The sequence below is a fragment of the Macrosteles quadrilineatus genome, unplaced genomic scaffold, assembly GCF_028750875.1.
Source record: "Macrosteles quadrilineatus isolate MER2022 unplaced genomic scaffold, UCM_ALF_1.0 Scaffold_1__1_contigs__length_201487025, whole genome shotgun sequence".
In the NCBI taxonomy this organism is placed as follows: Eukaryota; Metazoa; Arthropoda; class Insecta; order Hemiptera; family Cicadellidae; genus Macrosteles; species Macrosteles quadrilineatus.
Window position 1 is genome coordinate 126,366,325 of NW_026542594.1, and position 22,256 is coordinate 126,388,580.

General features: G+C 37.7%; 1 protein-coding gene across 2 annotated transcripts in view; it reads right to left on the minus strand.

The window, feature by feature from the left end:
* Window positions 1-21,994, minus strand: part of LOC128984499 (prolyl 3-hydroxylase sudestada1-like) — a 64,673-nt gene extending 42,679 nt beyond the window's left edge. For both annotated transcript variants that reach the window (XM_054403835.1, XM_054403829.1), the window contains exon 1: window positions 21,620-21,994. In XM_054403835.1, the coding sequence (XP_054259810.1) occupies window positions 21,620-21,629 (10 nt within the window). In that variant the 5' untranslated portion in view covers window positions 21,630-21,994. The remainder of the gene's footprint in view (window positions 1-21,619) is intronic.
* Window positions 21,995-22,256: the final 262 nt, after the last annotated feature.

Genomic DNA, 22,256 nt, shown 5'->3' on the forward strand with positions numbered 1-22,256 from the left:
TAAAGTACCACGGATTGATTCAGACTCTGACGAAGAAGACCATCCTAAATTATACGACTCTCCTGATTCTGAGGATGAAGGAGTTTCTTCGCCACCACCTCCTAAAGTACCAAGGATTGATTCAGATTCGGACGAAGAATACCATCCTAAATTATACGACTCTCCTGATTCTGAGGAAGATGGAGTTTCTTCGCCACCACCTCCTAAAGTACCACGGATTGATTCAGACTCTGACGAAGAAGACCATCCTAAATTATACGACTCTCCTGATTCTGAGGATGAAGGAGTTTCTTCGCCACCCTCTCCTGAAGTACCAAGGATCGATTCAGACTCTGACGAAGAAGACCATCCTAAATTATACGACTCTCCTGATTCTGAGGATGAAGGAGTTTCTTCGCCACCCTCTCCTGAAGTACCAAGGATCGATTCAGACTCTGACGAAGAAGACCATCCTAAATTATACGACTCTCCTGATTCTGAGGATGAAGGAGTTTCTTCGCCACCACCTCCTAAAGTACCACGGATTGATTCAGACTCTGACGAAGAAGACCATCCTAAATTATACGACTCTCCCGATTCTGAGGATGAAGGAGTTTCTTCGCCACCCTCTCCTGAAGTACCAAGGATCGATTCAGACTCGGACGAAGAAGACCATCCTAAATTATACGACTCTCCTGATTCTGAGAATGAAGGAGTTTCTTCGCCACCCTCTCCTGAAGTACCAAGGATCGATTCAGATTCGGACGAAGAATACCATCCTAAATTATACGACTCTCCTGATTCTGAGGAAGACGGAGTTTCTTCGCCACCACCTCCTAAAGTACTACGGATTGATTCAGACTCTGACGAAGAAGACCATCCTAAATTATACGACTCTCCTGATTCTGAGGATGAAGGAGTTTCTTCGCCACCCTCTCCTGAAGTACCAAGGATCGATTCAGACTCTGACGAAGAAGACCATCCTAAATTATACGACTCTCCTGATTCTGAGGATGAAGGAGTTTCTTCGCCACCACCTCCTAAAGTACCACGGATTGATTCAGACTCTGACGAAGAAGACCATCCTAAATTATACGACTCTCCTGATCCTGAGGATGAAGGAGTTTCTTCGCCACCCTCTCCTGAAGTACCAAGGATCGATTCAGACTCGGACGAAGAATACCATCCTAAATTATACGACTCTCCTGATTCTGAGGAAGATGGAGTTTCTTCGCCACCACCTCCTAAGATTCAAGATTCAAAGAGTCTTTATTCACACAGTACAAATTTTCGTACATGAATAGTGTCTATTGTCTATTGTTACTTACTACCTAAATTAGCAATAAGAAACATTTAAACAAAATACTATAGGCTACATTATTTTAAATTGAAATTACTAAAATCTTCTATTTTGTAAGGTGCAAGGTCAAGTAAGAATGCCTTCAGATTTTTCATAAATTTAGATTTTTCTTTTTCTTTTTTTAAAAAGCTAGGAAGTTTTCTAAAAAAATAGTTTCCAATATAAGAAGGTTTATTTTTAAAAAGTTCAAGTCTTGGTTTTTCTTTAGCTAAATAATTTTTACCCCTTGTATTATAATTATGCACAGGCAATTCTTGAGTCTCAGCAATATTTAAAAAATATTTAATTGTTTCAAAAATATATAAGGCGTGAACTGTAAAAATGCCCATCCCTTGAAAATAAGATTTGACGGACTGGTTGTATTTTAATTTATGTATTATCCTGATAGCTTTTTTTTGTATTTTCAAAATCTTTTTTAAATTCTTTTTCTTTGTCCCACCATAAATACTAATTCCATAGTTAATATGTGATTCAATATGAGCATGATATATCATTTTAAGTACTGATCCTTCACAGAGATATGACATTGTTCTTAGGACGAATATACCAGAATTTAGTTTTTTTATTAAATACTCGACATGTTTATTCCAGCTTAAATCCTCATCTATTATCAAACCCAATAGTTTTGAGGTTTTAACTTGAGCAATGGAATTTGTATCTATATCTAACTTAATACTTTGATCATTTTTGTCTCTTTTTGTTTTGAAAAGAATGAAATTAGTTTTACTAGCATTAAGTACTAAATTATGGTCTTTTAAAAACTGATTCAGACTTTTTAATTCTGATTTAGCAGACATTTCTAAATCAGTTAGGGATTTCCCAGTGGTGTTAAGATTAATATCATCTGCATATATACTTATCTTACTACCTGGGTCTTTTAGAGAATTTGGAAGATTTTTAAGGTAACATATGAATAAAAGAGGCATGGCCCCCACAAGGGTGGGGCTGGTGCAACTCTGGTCACAGGGCCCGGGCCCTCAGGGGGCCCGGGCCTACCCGTTTTTTTTCATCGTAGATTACTTTACAGCAGATCATAAATTGAAGACAAAAAATAATATATATATTTTACAAAAAACAAAGTTAAATAATTTAAAATGTATTAATTCTAGATTCTAGGCTAGTTTATATTTAAATACTATAGGTGCGTATGTATGTAATGTAATGTACTATACAACAGCAGAACAGCCAGCTATCTATGTTATTTGACACAAAAATTCTTTACTTTTGAAGTTTAAAAAATATGAAAGATTGTAATAATTTTGACCTAAATTTTCTTCCCAATTCGCTCGGTATAATACTGTACTACAGCATGGATTGGATAGCATCGGCATCGACAGCATCGGTCATTCTCGGCGTTACTCGTGCACATTCGTTTTTCTCCGAGACCAATCGCGCAAGTTCGGCAGCTCATGCATCCACTCCCAAAAAATGAAGTATTTTTAAAATTCTTTATGAAAATTGTCACTGAATAAGATATGATTTCATTGGTGTAAGCTGATAAACTCGATTTACGAAAGTTTTCTTCCTACTCCATATTACAAAGTACAATTATAGAAGTTAAACCCTTTTACAGGGAAATAAAAAAGACGAAATATTAATAGGCATGGAGCTTTTGTGTATTGATATAATAGTTTTAATTGCGGAATTCCTGTAATTTTAACTCTATAAAACTCATTGAAGAACTCTTTTCTTCCTTAAAAAATACTGCAAAAGTGCCATTTACCACTCACAAATTTAATACCTAGATTGCCTTAAAAACTCACTAAAATATATGACATTTTCAAAATTTTCCCGTGGGAGGACCCCCGAACCCCCCTCTAGGCTGGGGGGTATTCCATACCCCCCACACCCCCCGGTTGGTAGGGGGCCCGAGCTAGATTGTGGTAACAGGGCCCACAATTAAATGTGGGGGCCATGAAAAGAGGACCAAGAATCGATCCCTGTGGGACACCAGATGATATCTTTGATAAATTAGATCTTGTTTTTTGGATGATGTTATTTTTTGACAAAGTTGATATTTCCACAAATTGGTAACGTTCCTCTAAGTATGATTTAAACCATTTGAGAGTGACTCCTTTAATTCCCAAATTATCAAGTTTAGCTATTAATTGATGGTGGTCTACATTATCAAATGCCTGGGACATGTCCATGAAGATGCCAGCTGAATTTAAACCCTTATCTAGTGAATTTATCACGGCTTCAACAAAATTAACCGCTGATGTAACTGTCGATCTACCAGCACGGAAACCATGTTGTTCATTATCCATTAGATCATATTGGTTCAAGAAACTGTTCAACCTGTTGTACACTGCCTTCTCATATACCTTTGATATTGCCGGGAGAATTGACACTGGCCTGTAGTTTGAAATATCTTTCTTAGAGTTTTTCTTATAAACAGGTACCACTCTAGCAATTTTAAGCTCATTTGGAAAAATTCCTGTTACAAATGATGAGTTAATTAGGTGCATTAAAATTAATTTAATCTCATCTTTCACCTCTTTTAACATTTTTACTGATAAATTGTCATAGCCAGATGTTGTTTTATTTTTTAAAGATTGTATAATAGTTATTATTTTGGTATCAGTTACTGGTTCGAAATACAATTTTGTATGCCATATATTTTTTGAAGAGGTGTCTGATGTAGTATTACAAAATTTTGTATGTAACGTAGAGGATTTTGTAAAAAATGAGTTAAAATTATTTGTTATTTCTTTTGGATTGTTAACTATCTTATTGTTAACATTTAATGACATATTTTCCTGTTCTTTTTGTTTTTTGCCGTTAAAGACTTCCTTGTTAATAATTGACCATGTTGTTTTTGAAATGTTTGATGAATGTTTAATTTTTTTGTTATAATATTCTTTTTTTGTTTTGAAAAGATCAAATTTAAATTTTCTTTGACGAATTTTAAGCTCTTTGCACTCTTTGTCTTGATTTCTTGCACACTTACTTAGCCTAACAATAGTTTCCCTCTCTTCTCTTAACCTAGTATTCATCCAGCAATTCTTTTTGGAGCCTGTTCTAACAGTAATTTGTGGAAAACACTCATTAAAATAATAAAAAAATTTCTGATGGAACTTAGAGTACTTATATTCAATAGGAGACATGTAAATTTCCATCCAATTCTCATCTTTCAGTTTTGATTTAAACAAATTGATGTTTTCTTGGCCAAGATTTCTACAAGTTTTTACTATGGATTTTTTTTTGTTATGATCAAGGGTAATATTCATCTCAAATACCTGACCATCATGGTCTGACAAACAAGTAATTAAACCATATACATACATCTGTACATCAGTAATGTTAGTTAAAAAATTATCAATAGAGGATTTGGAATTTTTAACAACTCTTGTGGGAAAGTCCACCAAATATCTCATGCTGTGGCTTTTTAGCATGTTTGAAAACTGTTTATATGTGTGATTTTTATCCAGTACATTTATATTAATGTCCCCAGCTACAATTATATTTTTACAAATTCCTAAGAGCCTGTCAATCACAAAACTAAGTTTATCTAAAAATAGTTTACTGCTTGCGCTTGGGGAACGATAAACTCCTAATAGTACAAAAAAGTACTAAAGTACTACGGATTGATTCAGACTCTGACGAAGAAGACCATCCTAAATTATACGACTCTCCTGATTCTGAGGATGAAGGAGTTTCTTCGCCACCCTCTCCTGAAGTACCAAGGATCGATTCAGACTCTGACGAAGAAGACCATCCTAAATTATACGACTCTCCTGATTCTGAGGATGAAGGAGTTTCTTCGCCACCACCTCCTAAAGTACCACGGATTGATTCAGACTCTGACGAAGAAGACCATCCTAAATTATACGACTCTCCTGATTCTGAGGATGAAGGAGTTTCTTCGCCACCACCTCCTAAAGTACCAAGGATCGATTCAGATTCGGACGAAGAATACCATCCTAAATTATACGACTCTCCTGATTCTGAGGAAGATGGAGTTTCTTCGCCACCACCTCCTAAAGTACCACGGATTGATTCAGACTCTGACGAAGAAGACCATCCTAAATTATACGACTCTCCTGATTCTGAGGATGAAGGAGTTTCTTCGCCACCCTCTCCTGAAGTACCAAGGATCGATTCAGACTCTGACGAAGAAGACCATCCTAAATTATACGACTCTCCTGATTCTGAGGATGAAGGAGTTTCTTCGCCACCCTCTCCTGAAGTACCAAGGATCGATTCAGACTCTGACGAAGAAGACCATCCTAAATTATACGACTCTCCTGATTCTGAGGATGAAGGAGTTTCTTCGCCACCCTCTCCTGAAGTACCAAGGATCGATTCAGATTCGGACGAAGAATACCATCCTAAATTATACGACTCTCCTGATTCTGAGGAAGATGGAGTTTCTTCGCCACCACCTCCTAAAGTACTACGGATTGATTCAGACTCTGACGAAGAAGACCATCCTAAATTATACGACTCTCCTGATTCTGAGGATAAAGGAGTTTCTTCGCCACCCTCTCCTGAAGTACCAAGGATCGATTCAGACTCTGACGAAGAAGACCATCCTAAATTATACGACTCTCCTGATTCTGAGGATGAAGGAGTTTCTTCGCCACCACCTCCTAAAGTACCACGGATTGATTCAGACTCTGACGAAGAAGACCATCCTAAATTATACGACTCTCCTGATTCTGAGGATGAAGGAGTTTCTTCGCCACCACCTCCTAAAGTACCAAGGATCGATTCAGATTCGGACGAAGAATACCATCCTAAATTATACGACTCTCCTGATTCTGAGGAAGATGGAGTTTCTTCGCCACCACCTCCTAAAGTACCACCGATTGATTCAGACTCTGACGAAGAAGACCATCCTAAATTATACGACTCTCCTGATTCTGAGGATGAAGGAGTTTCTTCGCCACCCTCTCCTGAAGTACCAAGGATCGATTCAGACTCTGACGAAGAAGACCATCCTAAATTATACGACTCTCCTGATTCTGAGGATGAAGGAGTTTCTTCGCCACCACCTCCTAAAGTACCACGGATTGATTCAGACTCTGACGAAGAAGACCATCCTAAATTATACGACTCTCCTGATTCTGAGGATGAAGGAGTTTCTTCGCCACCCTCTCCTGAAGTACCAAGGATCGATTCAGACTCGGACGAAGAAGACCATCCTAAATTATACGACTCTCCTGATTCTGAGAATGAAGGAGTTTCTTCGCCACCCTCTCCTGAAGTACCAAGGATCGATTCAGACTCGGACGAAGAAGACCATCCTAAATTATACGACTCTCCTGATTCTGAGGATGAAGGAGTTTCTTCACCACCCTCTACTGAAGTACCAAGGATCGATTCAGACTCGGACGAAGGGCTGCAGGTTCACGAAATACGTCCGTATTCTGTGGATCCTCTACAACCAGACGTTGGTGCCCATTTCCATTTAGCTGTTTCTGGTAACGGAGAACTGCAGCTTCGTGAAATATGGCGGCTTAATCGCGGTGAGTACCCCAGGACTGGTCAAAGGTATCCACCAATCTTGGTAACAGCTGATGAGCCACATTACATGATCCAGTGGTTAGATGACTCAGGTTATGTCTCCTACATTCAAATCAAATCAAATCAAAATATCCTTTATTCATTTAAGTACAATTGTACAGGAATAGAGTCAGATCTTGCAAAATAAAGTGTTTTACATTTAAGAACTAAAAATAAGACAGAATATCTATTTTATTTGTTCTCCCAAAACTCTTTAAGAGAATAAGGGGCAATTTTAATCAAATACTGTTTCAGACAATTTTTAAACTTTTTTGTATCATTTTCAGTTAGAAGTATTTTTGGAAGATGGGACATAAATTTATTTCCTGCGAATTTTGTTTTCTTTTTATACATTGATGTCAACAACAACGAGGTTTTCCTTTGAACACGGAGCAGAGAACAATTTAAGGTTTCTTTTTTTCATTATATAAATTACATTTGTATTTGTATAGCTTTAAAGTTATTCAATAAATAAATAATTGGTTTTGCTTGAATAAAAAAAAAAAAAAAAAAAAAAAAAAAAAACATTAAATGGGGCGTAAAGAGGGTAATATATGACTCACCAATAATCCAAGGGTGAAGAGTAACAAGAAACACTAGAGAGTAGAGGTGGCACATGGGCGGAAGCCGTGAGTGGATGGCAGAAGACGACGTCTTGGGAAGAGGGTAGCCAACTTGTAGGTTGAGTAGAGATGAGGGAAGTGTGCACACTTTTGGGGAATCCAGTAATCCTAATCCACTAAAGTTGGCACTTGACACAGGCACTCGCGACGAAGACGCGGCGGACGTAACTACTTAGCGGCGACAGTGATAACGTACTTAATAACTTATTTAAGAAAAAAAAAACACCTTTTACAGAGTTTGACGTCGAGAAAGTTTTATTAATTGTTCGTGACAAACGATAGAAGAGCGTTAGAGAGTCCGAGAAACGGTTTTAGAGGTAAAAGTTTATAAATAGAGAAAGACTAACGAAATACGGCGCAATGCACGTATTCAGCCAAGGAGAGTTACATTTCAACTGAACATTATTTTTGGAGGGGGAAGGGACGCTACCTCAATGTTTCTTAGAGGGGTACCGCAAATTTATCCATGTCCATATCACGCCACATTTTTTAACCAATAGGATTCGTCCTGCATCGGGCAACACAGCCGAGATAGTGTGTGTGTTTTATGTAGGCTTGTGTGAGTGAGACTCTAACATTTGATACAACAATACTTAATGAAATTGAAATGAGATTTAAAAATACAGATTTGGTTTGGAAATAAGCTATCACTAATTGAACAATAATTATGATGATAAATATAGTAATAATTAATTAAATACAGAACATATATATATATATATATATACACGGCCGCGCCCGGGAAGTCAGTCACATGAAATATACACTGGAAGTCAGTCAGTTGCACCCCCCAATATATTTCAAGACTATGATATATATATAATATATATTGGTAAATATCTTAAGCCTAGACATTTCTGAATGTATATATCTCTTTTTTTCTTAAAAATACTAAAATATAATTACGTAAAAACTGCTATGCTAATGCAGTCACCACCGCATTTGCACGGGAAAGCCAGTCACGTAAAATTTGTGCTGCTAAGCCAGTCACTATATATTTTACCGCATACCACTGGAATCCAGTCACTGAAAATCCACTGGGTATCCCGTCACTTCAGTCAATTTCACCCCTGCCCTTCTACTTTGTATAATATTTATTTGTTCTACAAGCTTGAAAATCCGCACCTCAAACAAACGGATAATGCTTCAAGCATTGATCACTCTTATAACCAATCTTTCGCACTTCATTTTAATTAGTAGTCTTCCAGATTACTTAAAAATTACTATTCTACAGGTTAAATACCTAAATGCCAATGTAATCTTTGGTCATCTTAATGGCTATTGTCCTGCCAACTGTGGATACAAATATGTACCGAGCTAATTAGCAAGCGCAAGGGGGGGGGGAGTTATTGCTTTATAGTCGCACAAGTAGGCCTATTGTTGAGTCCTTGGAGGCAAGCAGCCATCTTGGATAGTTTCAAACATTTGCAAAATTTATCGTCCAAAAATATTTTTTCAAACAACCAAAGTATTTATAGTTTAAATATCTAGTATACTGTGGGATTATAAATGTTCTTTGCAGTTTTGAATTATTCTCCAAGGGAGTGCATAAAAGCTAACGTTCACAGTTATAATACGAAAACAATATCCTGTGTTGTGCGGGCCGTAGCACATAGATAGTTTTCCCGCCTCAAACAATCGAAGGCGGGAGAACAAGGCAAAATTCTTGTCTCTCTTGCGGCGAGAGGCAGGGGCGAACCTAACGGGTTCCATTGATGGGCTACCGACCGACCTGGGGTAGCGACTAGCGAAGCACTGGATGGTTGGTTCGGCTGGTTATTTCCAACTTATTGCTGGTTCTCGAGCTTACTGAGCGCGTTGTACAGTGAAATCTTACTTCCCTATTATATATAGCCACAATCGAAGCGATTTTTACATGAGAATGAAGATATAGACGCAGTGATGTGTGGTTACTTAATCAAGTCATGTTTCGTGATTGCAGGGTGTCCACAAAAAATTTGTCATTAATTTCCATGACTTTCCATGACTATCCATGACCATTTACCATTGATTTCCATGACTCACGAACTTTACACGCAAATTATAATATAACATACACACACAAATATAACTGCCTGGACATGTTATTTTTGCAGAAAATACTGAAATATGTAATAACAGATAACAATGGAGTACAATAGGTACAACAATGAACTAAAACAAACCAAAAACTCATAAAATAATACAACTGTAATAAATTGAATTGTCGAACATTTGTGAAAAATCCTGAAAAATGCTACAAGTCCGGGTTACAGCTGACTAGAGCATTGAATGGTCCCCTCAAATCCATCCATAATTGGAAATTTCCATGACTTTCCATGACATCTTGCCTATTTCCCTGACTTTCAATGACCAAAATTGTTTTACATGACTTTCCATGACTATCCCTGACTTTCCAGAATGTGGACACCCTGTGATTGTTTATCTTATAACGGCCAATAATCAATAAACTTATATTTTCTTTATTTTTTGATTTATTATCTATATAAATTCAAGAGGTAACCCTGTACCTGGTTGACACATATACCGATTACTTTTAACGTGTTTTCTTTGAATTACGCCCCATGGGATTTTAAAGTTTCACAATGTTTACATTTTTGAAGAATGTAGATAACAGAATGTTAAACGAAGTCAGCTGTAAGTGCAGTGCTTTGATTTTACGGTCCAAAAGGTAGAAACTATTCGAATTGTGAAACTTTTAATTTTTGCTACGAGCCTGTTAATTGGAGATTGTGACTTTCTTAATTTAAGGAAGTAAACGTATTAACATGACGTGTTTGGAGTGGGATTTGATATATATGACGTGTATCAAACTTTTTCTCTTCAAAATCCTCTCCGATGCAAAATACGGGTACAGCAGCTAGGTTTATTAGAATTCAAAAGTTTTTTATGATTAAAATTGTCCTCCAAAGTTAAAAAATTATTTTCCAATCAAGTTGTTTAATGAATAAATAATTGTTTTGCCAAATTATGTTTCGAAACCAGGAACTCAAAATAGATCAGAAAATAGATATTTTAGTTCAGAAAACAAAGCCAATCAAATAGGCCTACGTACTTTTTAAATGAAAACACTGGTCGGATGGTTTGTAAATTGTTCTTTATTTACTTCAATAACCTTCTAATAAAAATCACCAGAGGTACAAATCTATATATATAAAATTAGAGTTTTGTCTGTACTTTTAGGTTATTTTTACGTTTTATACATTCAAGAATCCGAAACAAGTCTCATCTCAATTTCTGTCTGTCTTCCGTCTGTCACGGACCAAAAGCCATTTTACACGGCCTTCTCCTGAAAAACAAGAGTACCTATCAAAATCCAAATCATTTTAATGTGTTCACTAGATTGGCAAAAGTGTCTTTAGCTATTAAAATATGGCCTCACTAATTTGTAAAAAAACTTACGGACGTTTAAAAACCCTATTTTGTGTGATTTTTGTCAAGTTTTATCACATAATCATCTATGAAATAGGGAACAGCTGTTCGGATCAAAATTATTTTTCTATAGCTGTCACTGATATGTTTACATTAAACGTTGTTTAGAAATACCGCAATCATTTCCGATCACGTTTCAAAAGCGAATCCAAACCAAGTTGGATTAAAACCGTGTTTCCTTACATAACGGATTTTCGCAAGTGCAATAATGTGTAGGGTAACTGTAAATGAAAAAAGAGCTTCTTTGTGTATAACATTTTTATTGAGTTTTGATAACTGGGGAAAAGACCTTGAATCAGTGTTCTGTATGGCTGGGAAACTTATATTTTTTAAATAAGCGTTACCAATAGCTTACACAAAAGGTTTCAACTCTCATTGACGACACTTGAATGGTGGTTGTGTTGTCTGTGGTAAAATGTACAGTGACAACTGCAGTGGGTGATTGTAACAGAGGTTTACGGATTATGCTCAAATCGCTTTTCCAATGTGTCTTCTCAACGCTATGTGCTGCTCGCTGGACCATACAGCCAATAGACCAATTGCCCATCTCTTGGGTTCGTAGGCCTAAACAATTATTTATAAGTTGGTAGCGCATATTACTCAGTGTTCCGTACAGACAGGAAAAGAGCACCTTTGATAGTGAAATTTCCAACCTGAATGTTTAATGGCGAGGTTGAGGTATAGTATTTTAACTTTATGTCGTTTGGTGAGATAGGTAAGGTTAACCTAACCTAACTAACCAAACGATATATCGAATTAAACAATCGAATAATCATTTAGTTGTTTGTGCCATCAGATACAAAAGTGTACCCCACATAGATCTATTAGGTACGCATTTTTTTTACTTGAAACTGTCAGATACTGTATTTGTTTCTATATAATAGTTTGGCCAGTATATCTGAAAATATGCAAACCATCTGCTGTTCTTTATATAACTGACCACTATAAGATCCCCGTGCGTAGAACAGGCATACAGCTAGTAATCAATATTTAATTAATACATCCTATCTTACGGGAGACGGACAGCGTCCCAGATCTTTGTTTGGGTTAATCACCTGATTTATGGCCTGAGGGTAGTGGTCACCAGTGGAGGGGTGGGGAACCGAGAATTCTGAATCCCACTGGAGGCGTTAACCTTTTGTCAAAGATTTCGCTTAGAATGCGATTACTTCTTAACTGTACATCTTTTGTTATAATTTATAACTTTATGACCAAAACTATTTTTCGATTACCAACCTTTATTTGGTTTTTTTATTATCAGCAAGTTTGGTTGGTTTGGTTAGGTTATGATAGTTTAATTTTATAATTTAAAAAATTATAAAATTAAATGTTAGGCATTTGTAATTTTATTTTATGAACAGAGCTATTTTTTTATTAGTAAACCTTCATTCGATTTTTCATTATCAGCAAGTTTGGTTAGTTTGGTTAGGTTATGACGGTAAAATTAAATTTAAATTTAACCTACAAACGATACGTTTTGACAGCGACGGTGATAGAGCTAACAATTAGCCGCGAACAGTTCGGCTTCGGCTATGCACGGTTGATGCGGAAGCGTTCGACACCAACCTAAAACTGACAGGTCAACCGACCGTGATTAAGAGGATTACAGCCTCGGTCATACACCTACACCCCCTATCTTACTAATCTTACTACAGTAATATTATAAATGTGAAAGTTTGTGTGTTTGTTTGTTTGTTTGAAGTTCAATTACGCATTAATTACTGGTCAGATTGAGCTGGAATTCGATATGACGATAGCTCACATTCCAGATTAACATATAGACATACTCTTATCTCAAAGATCCTTTCGGGCTCAGATCCTTTCGGGCTCCACCCTAGTGGCCCTGGGAATTCCCATGTTAACCTTATCAGTATTCATATTTGAAATCAATTAAAGAATTTTACCTGTTGTTTCAATTACACATGTTGGTTCTATGATATTCAACAGCATTAAGGATTTATAGGGTTTACCAATAGAGTGCAGCACTATTATTTTTTTTCATTTACGACAACAGCTAACTTGAACCAAGCCGCAACAAAAACCTTTGATACACAATTGGAAGTGACAAAATAGGATTGTTTACAGTTATGCTAATGTTTTTTTTATTTATAAATAATTTGTAGTATTGTGCGAATCTTTGGTGATTTCCTTTTTTCTGCTGTTTAGATGCAGCGGTAGAACATTATTATGGATATGGTAGATGTTTATACTATATAGCATACCGTAATCTAGTTTTCTCGGAGTAGGCAGCGTAAATTTACATTTTGTCGGTACATACAGAATTACAGAAAGACAGACAGACAGAAATTGAGATGATACTCGTTTCGGCTTTCTTAGGCTATGAAACGTAAAAATAACAACAACAAAAAACTGCATGATTCTACGCAATGGACAGACAAAACTGTAATTTTATTTCTATAGAAGATGACTGCTACTCTACTAGTCAAATTTGCACAGTTTCGAGCACTCGACACACGACAAGCTGGTCGGAGTCTGACACCATTGAATCACTGCAATGGATGCGCCAAGAGGTAGACGAACATTCAGATGAGTTCTGAGAATTTCAACTTTCTCGTTTTGTAATGTGCCGTTATAGCCTTACTTGGAAGAGGGGAATTTTCGGACCACGAATGAGTTCGTATTTGTTTAGTTTTAAATAAATCCGACCTGAATATAAAATAGCAAATGCAAGTCCGCAGTGTCTAAATCTAGTGCAACAAACCTAAATATTGACTACTGGTTTTGATTAACGTCAATTAGTAATACTTAACGTTATTTAAGGCTATTGAATGTTTGATAACTGACCTCCTGAATTTTATTTCAGTTCCTAAGTACAATATTATTGTCAAACAATGCAATAATGTTATTTCATAAAATTTGTACCTGAGAAATTTAAAAATGGAAAATGCATTTCTCGTGTAAGAAAATCTTAAAATGATACGATTCGTAATGATACGATCTTAAAACGAGCCATTCAGTAAAGTCCACAAACTGTACATCGTTAGAGAGAGAGAGGGGGGGGGGAGTGAGAGAGAGGGAGGGAGAGAAAGGGAGAGAGAGAGAGAGATTTGATAAGGAATCTGAAAAGTAAACAAATAATCGTTTCTGGCGTTTGTCATGGTGTACCCCTCCCCCCCGTATTAGCACTCGTGACCACTTTTTGTTGCTTCCTTATCTTTCATCCGTCCCAAAATAGAATTCATGTAATGGTTTGTTTGTAAAATTAAAATTATTATAAACATCTTTTATCTATCGAGTGTAGTTTCGTAGTTATTAAAGTTAGTAAGCGTAAAAAAACAGTTTCCGTATCTCGGAGAAGATTCACGTATATTTCCCGAGATAAAGAAAATCCGTATAATTTCCGATCTTCCCGGTCCGTGGACACACTGTAAATATTGTACGTCAATAAAGGAGATATTGACTAAAATTTCTACTGAAGGTGAAAAAAATAAAACTTAAAATTTGGGATGATGACCGGGTAGGTTTTAAGATTCAACCATTTATAATTAATTAATATTCGTAGTTCCTTATTAGAGGTGCATCATCTTTATTTGGAATATGAACATGTTTAAACATTAACACGTATTTAATCACTATCCCAACATAAATAGTAACAAGGAGTAAACGAAGGTTACAGACCGCTGGGTGTTACCGCTACAAAGTAGGCGAGGAGGGTGCCGTACTGGCTACACTACTCCACGATAGAACAAGAACACACGATGAGACAGTCTCCGCATTGGTATTGCAGTTACGCTTATCGACACAGGCAGCAGCACCGGTTAAGCTGTTTTCAAACGTATAAAGTGCACGGGAAGCCATACCTGACTGGCTTTTGGGAGAGCTGACTGGCTTTCGGGTGGGTGACTGCCACACCGAGTAAATTACCAGCGCGGTGACTGCCTCTCCGGGTGGGTACAAAGGTATATAAATATATATATATATATATACATATATAAAAATTTGAACGAATGGTGTTTTTGGCCTCTGGGGACATCAAAATGAAAAAGTAAATCGGTCCCAGGTCTAGGTCTTACCGTGCCACCTACGGTAATAGCTACTTCCCTATAGGGAAATTCGCTAAAAGGATTTTTGCTTTTCAGGGTTATATACAAAGTAGTAAGGTTAGCAATACCTCAATAGTGTTATACAAACAATCCTCGGCATAACTTCAAAATAAAAACTTCAGTATAACCACAATGGGAGTGTTTTGTGACCTATCCAAGGCATTTGACTGTGTCAACCATGATATACTTTTAAAAAAGCTAAAAATTTATAACTTTTCAAAAGAATCTGTTTTATGGTTGACTTCATACTTGACAAATCGATTTCAAAGAACAGTAATTTTTAAAAATAATGAAAAATCAATATCAGAATGGGAAAAAATTACAGTTGGTGTTCCCCAAGGGTCAATTCTCGGACCTTTACTCTTTATTTTATATATAAATGACTTGCCTAAAAATGTTTCCAACAACCTTGTTTTATTTGCCGACGATACAACTGCAGTTGTCAAATCTAAAAATGATTCAGAACTATCTCTCAAAGTTAAACAAGCCCTATCGGAATTGGAACGGTGGTTCAATATTAACGGTTTAAAAATGAATCAAGATAAAACCCAATTGGTAAAGTTTTGTACTCAGGCAAGAGAGTTTAGTGACCAAAATTTATGTGTTCAAGATGATGCAAAATTTCTCGGATTGTACGTAGACTCAAATTTAAATTGGAACAAAAGCATTGAAAATTTGATTAGTAGACTGAATTCGGCATGTTATCAAATGATATGTTTAAGAAACACAATTGACTTAAAAACTCGTTTGATGTTATATTATGCATACTTCTATTCAATTCTTCAGTATGGAATTGAATTCTGGGGCTTTGCATCAAACATTGATTTAATTTTTAAGATACAAAAAAGGTTTTTAAGAATAATGATATTTGCTCCTTGGAGAACATCATGTAAACCTATTTTTAAAGAATTAGGGATAATGACTGTTCCGAGTTTAACCATTTTTAAAACACTTTTGATGGTGGAGGGAAATTTTGAAAAATTATCTAGTGAAAATGTCAAGCATAAGTACGATACTAGGTTTAAATATAATTTTCAATATCCGCGGCACCGTCTTTCATTAGTAGAAAAAACTCCGACATACATGGGCAAAAAGTTTTTTAATAAATTGTCTCAAGAGCTCAAAAACAGAATACAGTCTAAGCATTTCAAGAGCAGCCTTACTAATTTTCTTTTAAGGAAAACATATTATAGTATAGATGAGTTTTTATGTGATCAAGATGTGTAATTATTTGGTATTTTAAATGCAATGTTTAAGTTTATCTATTTTGTCTACAACAATTATTTCTATTTTCATAGCGTTAGTTTATTTTATTCTTTTATAACTCCTTAGTTTTAAGGTATTTGTATACTGTATTGACAATGTCACCTGTTTTATAGCATTGCTATATTTTGTAAACGTTATGTGATAATAAAGATTTATTTATTTATTTAACCAAATTGCTGATAAAACTTTTATTTTAATCTCCACAATAATAATTCATGTACATTTCAAAACTGCAAAACAAATACAATAATTTACAAAACTTCGATCTAGGCCTATATAATTATTACGCTACATCAAACTTTGTCGGTTGAACTCCTCCGCCATTTCTTAACCGATGTTTTCCATTGACGTCACATTGGAAAGAGCGTGTCGCATAGATTTGCAAACTGGCCTTACATTTTTGAAAAAGTCCCTTGGGCTCTGCCCCAGTGGCTTTAAAAGTTCCCATGTTATGCTTAAGAAGAACATAATTGTTTACATTTAGATTAGCTGTAATTTAATTGCTGTTTTGTTTTTCAATTCAATGAAACGCATTGAGTAGGCCTACATTTATTTACTATTTGAGTAGTGTAATTATAACCCCCAAGACGGATCGTGTTAGTATGGTTGTATCTTAAATTTGTGTATTTATCGTTGTTTTGTGTCACTATGACGGATTGTGTTAGCATGATTGTAACTTAAATTTGTGCATTTATCATTGTTTTGTGTAGCTAACTAATTGGTTTATTTGTTGTTTTTTTTCTTTTAAATGACTCCAACGCGACGTCAACAAAACATAGACAGGAGGCGTAATCGTGAAAACGACCGCAGTTACAGAACAGTGGCGCGTAATAGGCTTAACTCATCACAGTCAGTACCTGACCCTGGACAATCTCAACTATTAGGTTACAAATGCGCATTAACATCACCCCCAAAACGACTTTTCGTTCTCAATTGGCCCTCTATCGATGACCTGTGTTGCCTGTTCAGCGAGGCATTTTGAGAAGGAGAAAACCGGGCGGAATGCTTTAGGTTTAATCAATAATGAAGATAAACATGGTCTGAGTTACACACCGGTAATCTTTGAGTTGACTCTTTTAAACTCATTGTAAATATGACTGTTATTCGTTTTGAAATAACTCATGTAGCCTAATACTTTGCAATTGCTCAAATTCGAGCAACATCACACTAGTACAGGGAGCGGCAGAAATATCTGACGGTTTTCAAGCGAGTACAGTCCGGCAGCCGAGTGGAGGGGGGTGATGGGGAGCGGCTCATTCTCAAGGCCAAGTGACCCCATTTCAGTCGCCATGGAGCAGTGGACCGGTATACATCGCGCGTTTGTCGTTGAGGTGTAAGTGGCGATTCTGTTGTTGATACGCAACGTAAGTTTTGTAGGCATTTTAATGTGGCTTGTGGGGAACCTATCCCATCCCGAAACACAAATTGTGGGTAGATACCTTTAGATCTACAGGATCAACTGCAAAACGAATAGCATGTGACCAATACCTAAAATTCTGTTTGTTTACATAGCCATCTAGGTGAAAATGGGCCTCATCACTCATTACAAGAATGTTTTCGTCATCCATCAAATCTATCATTTGCTCTGAAAATGTTTGACGATTAGCGTGATCGTGAAGCTGAAGTTTTTGGACGATTGCTATTTTATGTGGGTGAAAGTGAAGGTCTGAGTGCAAAATTCGTCGAATAGAGCGATCAGACATGCCAAGAGCAGCAGCTTGTCTATGCGCCAGGCGATGCGAGCTTGTTAGCACAGCTTGTCACACTCGCTCCACGTTCTCCGGCGTCCTCACTGACCTTGGATGGCCTGTAGGCTTACGTTTTGCAGTTGATCCTGTGGATCTAAAGGTATCTACCCACAATTTGATGGTGTTTCGGGATGGGACAGGTTCCCCACAAGCCACATTAAAATGCCTACGAAACTTATGTTGCGTATCAACAGAATTGCCACTTTAAAATACGCCTCAACGACAAACGCGCGATGTATACCGGTATACCGGTCCACTGCTCCATGGCGACTGAAATGGGGTCACTTGGCCTTGAGAATGAGCCGCTCCCCACCACCCCCCTCCACTCGGCTGCCGGACTGTACTCGCTTGAAAACCGTCAGATATTTCTGCCGCTCCCTGTATAATACAATTTGAATAGTCTCTGATGGCAATCATATATCAATAACTGTACAGGTAATATCCTGTAGTTACAATCTCTATCTAGGGTCATATTACCTCTATACAACAGAGCTCCTACGACTGTACATCGAAGTAATTAACGCAACATACAAAATACCATTGTGGTGTCTCCACATAAAAGATTAGTCATAGCAATATTAGTAATAAATGGTAAACCGGTTTATTGAAGAGATTATTGCAGATACCAATAACAAAGACAAATGCCCGCAGCAAACCTAGAATACGGACTAAGCGAATTCCCATGTGTCTGATTGCATTTTCACTCAGATATATCCTTAACCCTCCATATGTGACGGAGCTTTCCACCATTCCATTTCCATTTTGTTTTGTCGAAAGAGCCGAAGCCCCTCAACTACAAACCCGGTACCTATAATTAAACATACCCGGGCCCCATGGTGTAGGTCGGAGCATACGCACTCACCGGCTCACCGGCTGCCGAAGCAACCCTTCAGAAAGATGGTTGCCCCTCAATCCTAACCAGGGATACCGGCTACTTGGTTTTAAGCGTCACTCCACCTGAAACCAGCCTAGGTAGAAAACCTGAAGGCCCATAATGAAATGCCCTGACGCATTTAGTGCAAGCAACACTCGGGACCTATCCAATCCTTGACAGGCCAAAACCCGCCATCAAAGCCAGGAGGAAGGGGTTCGCCAGCAAGCTGACGGGGGAACCCCCACCCCCCTATTCCACCACTACCCGATCAAGGCCATCCCATTGCTTGGAAATCAGGGATACCCAGGGCGATAGATCCCCAGATACCCCTAGCGGGCTTGATCCCAACACCTGATCTACTTGGTTTCCCCATCAAGCCCAACATCACTGCCAGGCCCTCGGGTTTCCCAAAAGGAGGCGGGCTTAGAAGTGCGACCCGCCCGGATGAACCTATCCACCAAAGGTGGCGACACCCTTAACTCAATTGAGGTTCCAGAGGAAACCCCCCACACTCTACATAACCATACCTTCCGGGCTCAGAGACAGGGATTGGCTGATTTAGTGCGCCCAGCCATTACCCTCACACTGCGGAAAGTTACGTTCCCCTAGAGTTTTACACCGGGCACATTTGTTTTTTTTTTTTTTTTATGTGTTATCGCCAACCTGCAGTTTTACAAGGAACAGCAAGTAAGGCCTACTTTTGTGCCCCTTTCTAGGAACCGATTGAACATTATTTTGCTCTCAAACCTCCCCTGCTCAACCCTATTAATCCGTTGAAACCTGAAGAGTAGCGTAGCAGGAAGCCTGGCTCCGGGTGTCACTGCTCACGTGGGAGATTCCACGGAACGGGGAAGCTACGTGGGCCACCTATGGTGGTTTTTTGTTTGCTATATATTTTTTTAATATATGACGAAATTTCGGGTTGAGAGACAAAATTAGATTTTAAAGTACGTAATTGTTGTCTCACCTGAAATTCTGTCACACCTTAAATTTGTCCAGATAGCTTAGCCTACAATGAGATAGTCCAGGGCTCTATCGTGTTTGTTAATTAATTATCGTTTCGAGTTTATTGGCTCAGAATATTAATTACAACAATAATGCTTACAATGTTAAGCTTACCTTCAACAAGTGCTCATCATAGCCACTTGAAAAATATGTAAAGTTAAATTTAGAATTTTGAATAACCTATCGAAATGCGAATAAGCCTAATTAATTAGAAACTGAACTAAAACGTGATTCGGTTGTTATACTTGGTAATCACCAAAGTAAACTTGTCGGGAAAATTAGACTCGGTCGATCACCAGAGTCGATACGGGGTTTTTAAACCAAATTTACGTAGGACGGTCCGGGGTAACGGGGTAAGTCGTACGTAAACCGTTCCGGCAACTTAACTGATTTCCGAAGCTGGTTTAAGACAAAAGGTAGTGTGCTCGTACGTGAAAAAGCGTGCGGGGTGCGCGCGACTGCGGCACAGTAAAATAAAAATAATAACTTTTCTAAAAATGAGATTAAACAAAATAAATTTGGTAGCACACTAACCTGATGACTTATGATTCTACCAGGAACGGGGGAAATCTTTAATTGACCAGAATTTAGGAGGTTATAGACTGTTGGATTGTCTCCAAACAGCAAGCGTACTGACGGTTCGGTAGCGGGTGGACGACTGAACATGAGGTCCGCTCTTCTGGTCCTTCTTCGCCATCGCCCCTGGCGGCGGGGTAGGTAACTAGCGTCATCCCCCCTACGATGACGTAGGACCATTGCCCCTACGCTGCCGCTGACAACGCGGGCGGCACGGCTTACCCCGAACGTAGAAAATTATAATATTTAAGATGAAACTTTAAAAAATCGGGTTTTTACCCCTTGACGGGTTTTGGGGCGTTACAAATATATAAAGTAAGAGTTTTTAATGTGCAATTTGATTGATTATAAATGGGTTTAATACGTTTTTATATAAATAAAGGCTAAAATGATAGTTTGTCTAACTTTCAGAAGGTAAATAGCACGTCATGTCATTCGCTCATAGATTCACTTATTTCGGCACGCTTTTCCAAATGTGCAGACTCTGAGTCCGCGGCACGTGTACTGGAGGGTTAGAGGACTCAATAAACTGGCTCGATAAAGCCCCTGGAAGAAAGCTGTCCCACACTGAGTATGGCTAGTTGGCTTTAGAGCAACACGGTTCCATGGATGACCTGTGCATTACAACACAGCGTGTAAACGTATGGTTAGCAGTCAACGTGGTAAAGAGATAGCCTATATCAAATGTCTAGACCAAGGTCTAATAGATAGGTCACCAGGCAAAGTAATGGTTTAAGAGAAGGAGAGGAAAGGCCAGTAGGCTAGCATCTCGATTTTTGATTGACTGAATAGGCCAAAGGAAACTTATGTGGCAATTTGTATCGGCAGCCCACCATACCCCTTTTGAAGGCATCATTTTTTTTGCGTCCGTGCAAGTGTCTCAAACTTCATGAAATCAAGTAAATTTAAGCCTAGGCTATCCTAGGCCTAGTGCACAAAATAAATTTTCTTTTGTTCAACATGCTATAATTTAATGGTTTAGGCCAATTGCCTTAACTAGGCCTAGCAGATATTGGGATAATTTAAAGTAGCAATCCAAATTACTATGATTATGAAGCCAATTTAGTTCCTACTTTGGAACTAATTTTGTATTACTTAGGTAGGCCAACTCAAATTAATCCCCTTTGAAACCTTAAGACAAGAGTTAACACATACTTAAACAGATAGAACTTGTCTTACTGTACCTTGATCCATTTTGATGAAGTAAACCAACAAAAACTGCCAAAATTTCTTCAATTAAAATGCCGAGAGAAACAGCGAGTAGCCGAAGTGCTCGGCTTCAATTCCGTAGGTAATCTGATTCGAATCGAATCTAAGCGAGATAGGCCTAGTTTCCAGACCCAGATTCCATTTGCCATCGGGTCATGAATTCACTTAATAAAGCTAGGCCTAACTGACAAAAAGGTCGACGTTATTAGATGGTAAAAAGTCCAGGGTGTGGATTGTTCCCTTTCAAAACGTAACAATTATTCAATTGTTAATTGATATTGGCGTAGAAAACATACAAATCGAAGCACATGGGGCAGATGGCACTGATGGCAGATTTGATTTGAGTTTGAGTTTAGCTATTGACCTTACTACAGGCAGTGTGTGTGATCCTCTCTGACTCTGATTTTTTTTTCTTTTTTTCTATTTTGCCAAAAACGGCCGGCTTTGCTCGGTTAAAACAATGCAGCCGCGTGGTTCAGTATTTTAAATATAACTTTTTTATTTCGGTTGCTTCCTTCAGGTTAGTATTGTCATCTGAAACAGTTTGTTAGTCACATGGTTAATTGTCAATAATTTTGTTAGCATAGTTACTATTCACACATGGTTATATTA